General features: G+C 41.9%; 1 protein-coding gene across 8 annotated transcripts in view; it reads right to left on the bottom strand.

Moving 5' to 3' along the window:
• Positions 1 to 3,632: 3,632 nt before the first annotated feature.
• The window catches only part of ZNF366 (zinc finger protein 366), a 53,479-nt gene continuing 47,430 nt past the window's right edge, over positions 3,633 to 9,681 (bottom strand). For all 8 annotated transcript variants that reach the window (XM_061621189.1, XM_061621207.1, XM_061621217.1 and 5 more), the window contains one exon: positions 3,633 to 8,711. In XM_061621189.1, the coding sequence (XP_061477173.1) occupies positions 8,182 to 8,711 (530 nt within the window). In that variant the 3' untranslated portion in view covers positions 3,633 to 8,181. The remainder of the gene's footprint in view (positions 8,712 to 9,681) is intronic.

The raw sequence follows: 9,681 nt of genomic DNA, 5'->3' as shown, positions 1-9,681 counted from the left end.
GAGAACTACCAGAAAAGAGTCCGTAGAGCGACCTGGGAATGCTTGCAGAATGGGGCGTAAGAGACCAGTCCTAGCTTCATCATAGAAAGGGCACTTAAATTTATTTATTTATTTATTTATTTTATTAAATTTCTATACCGCCCCATAGCCGAAGCTCTCTGGGCGGTTCACAACAATAAATAAACATCAGTATACAATAAACCACAAAGAAACAAATTAAACATACTAAACTACAAAATACTAATATACTAAAATACTGAAGTGTGAAAATTGAATAAATAATAATAGTAATAGCAATAACAAAACATGTGAGACCGTTTCAACTTCAGGTTTGTCACAGGGGCAGTATCTGTTGCTCTTCAGTATTTTCTCAAATCTGCCCTCCAGAAGTTTTGACGGGAGAGCATCAAAACGGGCCAAAGAAAAGGCCCTTCTATACTTTGGCAGAGTTAGCCTTCTTAAGTAGCGCATCCCCTCTTTGCAAGGGGAGCCTGATAGGCCCAACGAGCGGGGGGAGCATGGTCCCACAGCAGCTGCAAGGAGCTCCTGGTTATCAATATTGTGCAACCGCTGTTTGACCAGCACCCTAGCTCTGTTGTGTTCCATGGCAAGCAGGTCGACAGGGGAAAGGCCAACCGCTAGGATTTTGTCCCTCACCAATTTGGACCAAGGAGGGGTAGTGGAATCACTCATTATCTGCCTCACAAATGACTCTTGAGGTAGCATAGAACTACAACGAAGCCAATAATGAATAGTATGAGTCCAGGCTATACAATTTATAGGATTTAGGCCCACCTCCAGTTTGAGGGTAGCCCCAGAAACACATCGTAGGACACCTAGAATGGATCTGAGGAAAAGGTGGAAGGGACCTTCGAGTGACCCCTTTAAAAAGGGATACCAGATTGGGGCCCCATATAGCATCATTGGGATTATTTTTGTTCTTGCCACACAAACTGCAGCAGGGACAAATTTCCTGCCCTTAAGAAAAAAGAAGTGGGATATCGCACCCAGGTTTTTCTCAGCCTTAGCTTTGACATAGTTTGCTTGGGATCTCCAGCTTATTGTTTCATGGAACCACACCCCCAAATACTTGTACGAGTTGACCTGCTCAATTTTAACAGACCCCAAAAACCAAGGGAACCTCACTTTTCTCCTTGCAAACACGATTACTTTAGATTTCACATGATTGATAATTAGATGATTATTTTTGCAGTACTCCACAAAGCCCAAGAGGAGTCTTTTTAATCCCAGCTGGGTTTGAGAGATCAAAACCGCGTCGTCTGCATAAAGCAGAATTGGCACCTTAGTAAACCTTAGTTTGGGGGAATGAGATTGTATCCTTCTCAGGGCAGGAGGAAGGTCAGCCAGGTATAGATTAAATAAAGTGGGGGCGAGAACACACCCTTGCCTGACACCAAGTGAAGAGTGAATCACCCCAGAGAGGTAACCTCGGTTATTACATCACACTTGGATGGAGGTATTATAATATAAGGCAGAGATCAAGAACAGAAGCCTTTTCTCTATTGCCCAGGATTCTAACTTACTCCATAATCGGGCGCGTGAGATAGAATCAAATGCAGACTTCAGATCAATGAAGGCTGTGAAAAGCTTGCCACCTCGAGGATTAGAATATTTGAGGGCTAAATGAGCCAGGACCAAACTATGATCGAGAGTGGAGAGTCCCATTTTAAAACCTATCTGCTCTGCTCCTAAGATATTATTGGCGCTTATCCACTGTTTCAGCTTTTGACTCAGGTAACTGGCATACAGTTTCCCCATAATGGACAGCAAACTAATAGGGTGATAGTTACTCGGATCACTCCTGGGGCCATTCTTGTAGATAGGGATAACATAAACTTTCAGCCAGGAAGCGGGAATTATGCCTGATTTATTTATTAGAGTGAAAAGAGGAGCCAGAAGAGGAGCCCACCAGCTGATATTACGCTTCAGCAATTCTGTGGGGATGCCGTCAGGACCGGGGGCTTTGCCCACCTTAAGTTGAGAGAGTAGATCCTCAATTGTCTGGGGATCAACTGGGGACCACTCGGGGATGTCAGGGGCCAGATAGGGGGGAGGACTTGATTTAGAAGAAATGGGGTCATTAAACACTGCCCGAAAATGATCCTCCCATATGTTAGCTGGAATATGGCAGACCGGGCTGCCATTTTGATTTGCCAATACTCCAGAAACAAGATTCCAAAATGACTTGGTGCTGCAGGTGATAGATGCTGCTATCAGCATTTGCCACAAATCCCTATTGGCCTCATTTTTCTTCCTTTGAATGAGTTTCTTGTACTCATTCCTTAACACATAGTAAGAATGTGGAAGTAGACGCTCGTTGTTTCTGTGGTAGCAGCAATAGGCAGAGCGAACTCGCTTCCTTAAATTAATACATTCTCAGTCAAACCACGTATTAGTTCTTCCCGATTGGTGTTTGGAAGATCTCTTGAAGGATGTTTGAAGTGTGAAGTTCAGGTCCTGTATCAGTCCCTCATAGAAACAATCTTATTTAACCAAACTGATTCAAACTTACTCAGCAGTAAGTCCCACTGTGTTCAATAGGGCTTGTTCCAGGTCTGTGCACATAGGACTGCAGCCTTAATAGTGCAATGCAATTTTTCACAACAGTTGTGCACTTTTCAGAAAAGCATCACATGGATTAATGCATGCACAATTGGCTGTGCATGTGCACTCATGTCCACAATGTGGGCTCCTTCTGGGAGGAATGGCGGGATATAAATGTAATAAATAAATAATGTGCAATACTACATGCCTCCATTTCTGAAAATGATCACCATGTATTACTCCACAACTAGTATAAATCTGGTGCTTTTCTATCAATGTTCGACATTTATTGTCTATGCTGCTGCACTAAAACTATGTGCGTCTGTTGTGAGCTTATCAGAAAAAAAATATTCTGGACTTGTTAAACTTCAATTGCTGTGAATTACTCTGGCACTTGAATAAAACAGTGTTATGGACCAGAATGATTGGCTGATGCTCCTAAATGGCTCCACATCTTCCATTATTCCTTCTTCTCACTCCCACCCCTTTGGACCTATCAAGACAGGACTTCAGGACAGAGATCTAGAGCCCCACTCAGCAGAATGAGCAGCATGACCACCAAATACAGAGCCCTCCCCCTTAAAACAGTTCAGCCCAGAGTCTAAAATTATCTAATTGTACCACTGTCTTTTCCTTCCAAGGGTGGATTTTGAGATCCAGAAAATGATAGAAACATTTTGGGAAACTGTAAACAGAGAGGCAGAAAGACAGCTGAGGTGAGAGCTACTTTTGAAATAAAGGCCCTCAATGGGGTATACTTGTCTCTCTCTGGAGATCTGATGTGGGGCAGTTGATTTGCTGCTTGTAGAAGTGCTATGCTATTTAACATCACCTATGCCCAACTTGTATATTTGTATAAATAAATTCATCTATTACAAAAATGTCATATGAGTCTCCAGTAAGCTACCCACCAAAAGAGAAACTCAGGTAAGTGCTTCCCCTACACAATATAATCATGGGAAACGTGGACCCATTAGTTGATCTGGACAGAGATAATTGAAATTTTTGGGTGGGTGTGACACAAACTACAGCACTATCCTTGATATGTCTTTATTTGTTTGCTTTAAATTAACAAAATATATTTTACATGTAACATTTTAGATGAGCTACTGGCTATCAAGACATATATTGGAATTTGAATTGGATTCCACTTGTAAGGTGTTGTTTAAAACACACACACACAAATCAGTGTACAGATACAAGGATACAAATTGTTAATGCTGTTATTTCCTATTCAGCTAAGCAGACACCATGTGTTATTGTACATATGGCAATACTTTATTAAATACTCTTTGGTATAATAAATATTATATTTAAAATTGCAGTTTTTAGATTTGCACCATTTGCAGCAGGGATGGGAGACCAGTAGCCCTCCAGATGTTTACAGGTCCCATCATCCCTGACCATTGGCCATGCTGGCTGGAGCTGGTGGGAGTTGGAATTCAAAAACATCTGCAGGGCCACAGGTTTCCCACCTCTCATCAGCGCCAAATGCAGCAATATCATGGAAAGATGCAAAAAAATGGAACCAGTACAAAGGTCTCAAGATGGGGCAGCAATAGAAAATAATTTTTTAATCTTTGAGACAAATCACTCAGAAAATGACTTGTGAAAAAAACAAGCAAGGAACAAAATTATAACAACTCAGAGCAAATTCATCAATAAATTCATTGGGACGTGCCTGATCTTTTCTCGCATAATAGGAGATCCTAAGAAATCTTGATATGCTTCAAATAACCGGAAGTCACCCTTCATATTGTGCAAGAGTTTGCAGTGAACATAGGAGGTCTTTACTTTTTACCAGTCTCCAAATGCATCTGAGTTCTCCTGAGTCAGCTATTATAAGGCCAACCTCATTTGTTAATTGATTATCATGTTACAGATACCCTTTGTTGTCCTAGCCACATCCTTTCATCATGAGCTGTGATCAATATTTCCTTCGAATTTTCCACTTGTCTGCTCTGTTATGCTTTACCTTGCAGAATCCTGCTTAGCTTCCCAGAATCTCTGTGTTTGTCTCTGCCTGCTCTTAGGTAAAGCAATTTGAATCTGCTGAATGCTTCAGATGTTTCTCTGTAAGGACATTACTACATTATAGACTTATAATGGTTTCCCACAAAGAATGCTGAGAATGTAGTTTTGTGTTGGTGCTGCTGTTAGGGGAGTGTTCTTCAACCTTGGGTCCCCAGATGTTGATGGGCTGCAACTCCTATCTTTCCTAACCATGCTGTCTGAGGATGATGGGAGTTGCAGTCCAACAACATCTGGGAACCCAAGTTTAAAGAACAGAGTGTTAGGGAATGCAAGCCACTCACAGGTCAGAAGGGTCATAAGAACATACGAACTTGATCAGGCCAAAGGCTCATCTAGTCTAGCAGGCTGTTCTCACAGTGGCCAACCAGATCCTTACAAGTAACCGACAAGCAGGGCTAGTGCCCTGTAAAGTAGACATGACACTTAAAATAGTATAAGGTTGTAGCAAAGATAGGGGACAGCCAATATCTTTAATCTCAAGGGGCATTCTAGGCTACTGACAAACATCTAAGGGCCACACATGAACACTCAGGCTGAATAATGTTAGTGCAATGAGTGTTGGCATGACCATGAACTTGGGCATATCCAGGCCATTACTTGCACAGCACTATTTAAAAAATATATTTCTTTTTTCTCATATGTGAAATTGTATGCAAACATTTTATCATACTATCATAATTTGGTAGGGTTTCAGGGGTCCATATAAAATTGTTTCATGGGCAATATCTGAGCTTTTATTTGGCCATCACAGGTATATACAGTTAGGTCTATCAACCTGTGGCCAAAGGGTGCACACAAGCTATATAGTGCAGGCTTCCAGGTGCTTGATAGATAAAAGTTCTGTAGTGCAAATTAGAGCAATAGTTGCTTTTATGTTTTTCAAATGAGGACTTCAAGGTTGTTCATCCGGCACCGTTCAGACTAAAAGAGGTTTACCTCCACACTCAGAAATGAAAGGCATCATTTTGAAAACATGTAAATGCATACTTATTAGTTCACAAAGTGCAATGATAGCAAAGCTTGTGACAACAAGAAGCTCCCTGTGTTGTGTTTTGGTCTGAGGATGTGAAAAAGTTAATGCAGTCCTTAAGCTTCCTTCCAGATAGTTTTCTATGTCATCTGATATGAAGAACTGTTAAATGTTCCCCAAATCAGTGGAAACATTGCCTGCGTAGCTTGGATATGTATCTCTATTTGTAATTGTTAAATGGATAAGTTTGTCTTTCTGGGGTTCTGAGATATCAAATCTGTTACTGTGAGACTGTTATGGGTTCAGTGCATTGATGGAACATCTTAACACATCAGGCTAGTTCTGCAAAGTCTGATTCTTCTGCTTGGTCTACAGGTCTGTTTTACTAAGTGGTCTTGGTCAGCTAATAGCTTTGGTTATAACTACACTACAAGTATATATTTGTTTTCTACTGGCACGGCTTCCTCTAAAAAACCCTGGAGAGTGTAGCTTGGAGAGGATGCTGATAATTCTGTGTAAGAGGCCGACAGACCCAAGCCTGGCACGAGCACCTGACACCCTTAGGGAGCTGTCAGGGCTCCAGAGAGCCCCTGGCCCAACAGTGACAGGTAGCTGAATCAGTAAGCCATGATTTTAAATTTCCCCAGTGTTCAGAGTGATGCTCCATCAGGCAATTCAGGGCATTGTGGGAAACTTAAAATGGTAGCACACTACATAGCCACTGCTGCCAGATAAGATCACAGCTGGGGGGCCCACTGATGGAGAAGAAGCCCATCAAAGGGCACTTTACTAATGGCCCCCTCAAACCTGGAGCCACCCCTGCCTGTACCACATCACTATAGTTCCTGGGGTTCTGTGGGGACATGGAATGAATGTTCGTTTAAGTCTACAATGTAGATGTGTAGTGAGACTCTGTAGTACTATGGGAAGTAGTACAGAATATCAGGATAAGCTCACCTTAAACAGAGGAAAACAAAAACTGTTTTCTTCTCCTCACATGATATGCTTTTCAGAGTAGACTAGCAAAATGGCCATCATAATGACAGGCAGGGTTTGTATGCAAGGTGGGCCTGTACAGGGACCACTGGAAGAAGAATATGTCTCTCTGTGCACATCATGTGTGACCATCTTCTTATATGGGAAAGTGAAGGGATACATTAAGGACACTACCAGGATGGGGGATAAACTTACCCTGGTTAATCCCAGTCTCATGAGAAAGAAGTTTCCTTCCTTTTCAACATGTCCCAGATTGCAGATTGCTTGCTTTGTAACTGAGAACTCAGTGGGAGCCACTAAGTCAACCACTGTGTCCACATAGGCTTGGCCTGGGTTGTTTCTTGCTTGTAAGACAGAATGTTAGGGAAATGGGACAGAGGCCTGGTCTAGTCTACATGTGCATCAGAATCAAGTGGTAGAACCTTGAAGTGATGGAGTGGACTGTGAGAAGCAAAGAGGGACGCACTACATGCAGCAAAGGAACAAGAAAGAAGTGGAATCTCAGTGGTTGTTTCCAGATGGGGGCTTAACTTGCAAACAGGTCACTGAAGAAGAGGATTTTTTTTAAAAAAAATTTTTGAAAAGGGTAAATCCAAATCAAAGGGAAAAGAGAGAGAACTACATTTTGATGCCAATTATTATTACAATTATTTTTTAAAAATTACATACTGCCTTTCATTTCAAGAAGAAATATGATGTTTTATGAATGCTACAAAAAACATACATGCATGAGGAGCACTGATCCCACAATAAACACCGGCTGGAGGCTCCCTGAGCTTATTAAAGCTCAACAGATTTTGGAAATTTGGTCCCCTTCTTCAGGGGCAATCTGGAAAATGATCCTTCTTGACACAAGGGCATTTCTGAATGTTATTTATTTATTTTCTTATGTTTATATCCCATCATGGAACCCAAGGTGGAACCCGGGCAGTCATCCATCCATCCAGGCACTGAGCAGAACCAGACTTGCTTAGCTTCTGCAGGGTGGTTGTCTCGTGTGCCTTCAGACCGTACCCTGGGACAAGGTATCATATTGCCCTAGAATAATTTTTCTAAATTGTCCTTGAAGAAGGAAATTGTATTTCTGAAACACATTAGGGTTCAATAAACTCAGGCACTTTTAGGAATCCATTTCCTTCTCTCATTTCTTTGGCAAAGTTGACTATACCACTTTCAGGCTGCAAGTTGGAGATGTCATCTTTGATTGCTCTCCCATGTAACAAGTTTTTTTCCAAGATAAATATTCAGATGGTAAAGAACTTTTTCCATGGGGGAACATTCAAAAATGTGATCCCTCATATGCACTCTGTTCTACCACCTCAGGACTCTTTCACTTCATTCTGCCACATGTGTAGAACCAGGTCAGAACATCGGGGATGGGGGGGGAGGGGGGAATGTTGGCAACAGGCTTAGACTAGATTAATATCTATGACATGATTGTATACAAATAGGGGGAAGTAAAAGAACATTTGAATGACAGGTGAAAATGGTCTTAATTTGTGCTTATTCTCTTTTTCACAATTTGCCAGTCTTGTTAGATTACAGCTCATGGTAATGAAAAAAGAAAAACCATGAAGGAACTTCTCTTTCCCAAAACTAAGTTTACATGAGTCCATTTAGATACCCAGAAAAACAGCTTGCTTGTCCATTTTCCTTTCCAGCAACTCCTTTAAACTCTTGTTTCTGTGTTGAAAATATAGGTAGTCAGAGAGAGACTGAGTGAGTCTATTATTTTCAAAGTGGCTAAAACTCAGACATCTCTCATCATTATTCACAAAGTCTCTTTCTCCTCGGCTCTGGTTCCCTTTGCTCTCTTTCCTCTCCTCACATCTTACATTCATCATTTTCTCTTTCCCATCGTAGTACGACTCTCTGAAATCTTTCATCTCATGTCCTGATTGGCTTGAAAGAGCCTGCCGCGTGCATGGTTTGTTGCTGTTGTGGTACATGGCAGGGCTATACTGCTCTGCTCCATAGCAGCTGTCTTCCTCTTCCTCATGACATGAGCTTCCTTTGGTACTCTCACCATCAGACTGAAATGAAAGTCCTTTCTCTTGGCCTTTTTGGGAAAGGTCAAAAGGTTCTTCTTGTTCCAGGCTCCTTGGGGCATCTGTTTGTGATGGTCGCATTTGTTTTCTTCCAAGTTCTAGAAGGGTTAAAAAGGGAAATAAAAAGATGGACGTGTTAACATGTACATTCACAGACCCATGCCCTTTTTGTAATCAAAATAACTCTGATCAGTAATTCTGGGAAGAATATTTCAGATTGTGTCTCATTGTTTCTTTGTGTTTATCTTGCAATTAATGGCAGGGGAGGTAAGGAGGCTTCCTGCTGGTTCGTTTGGCATCCCCAGCATTGAGGAAACAGCATCTGTCCCAGCAGTACTTGGCACTAGCTTAGCCTGTCATGAAAAATTCTGTGCAAGAAGGCCCAATTTCACTGAATCATGACATACAAAAGCAGAGCAATAGTCTGGTGGTTATGTTGGCTGTGGAACAATTCAGAAGGCCTTTAATCTTCTGCTCAACAAGCAATTGCCACCATGCTCTCTGTAGTTTTGCGATGTGAGCATCATGTCAATGTGATGAGGGCAGATTAGATTTAAGGGTTCCTCCCAATTTTAAAGTTTTGGGAAATTAACCCTGGAACCCCATGGTTTGGGCTGATCCATGGTTAATGTTACGATCTGCAAAAATGTTCAGAGAGGTAGCATTTGTAACCTGTTCTATAGTACTTGCAGGAGCAGCTGGTGTTGTAGACTGGTGCCATGGAGCTGACCTCCCAATGCCATTGTTAATGCCCTTACTTGGATTATGTGGGGGTGGGGGCAGGACAGCAGTGAGGTTGGGGGTGGATGGGTTAATTGGTGGGAGCACCAAATTAGCTCCACCAGTGTGTTTGCACAGTCTCATACTCACTGCTGCCATGACCTACTATCCAAGTAAGCATTACTGGGAGGGTGGCACTATAGCACTGTCCCACTGCAGCACTGCCCATTCCTGAATACCTCTGATTCCAAAAGCTAATGGACAATCTTAATCACAACATCCATTTAAACATACGCCTTGATTACATGGGTAGACAATTCTACAAACAGACTGAGATCTAATATTTGG

The sequence above is a fragment of the Rhineura floridana genome, chromosome 1 (assembly GCF_030035675.1).
Source record: "Rhineura floridana isolate rRhiFlo1 chromosome 1, rRhiFlo1.hap2, whole genome shotgun sequence".
Taxonomy (NCBI): Eukaryota; Metazoa; Chordata; class Lepidosauria; order Squamata; family Rhineuridae; genus Rhineura; species Rhineura floridana.
The sequence above is the reverse complement of the archived record's forward strand: the minus strand, read 5'-3'. Positions and strand labels throughout refer to the sequence as shown.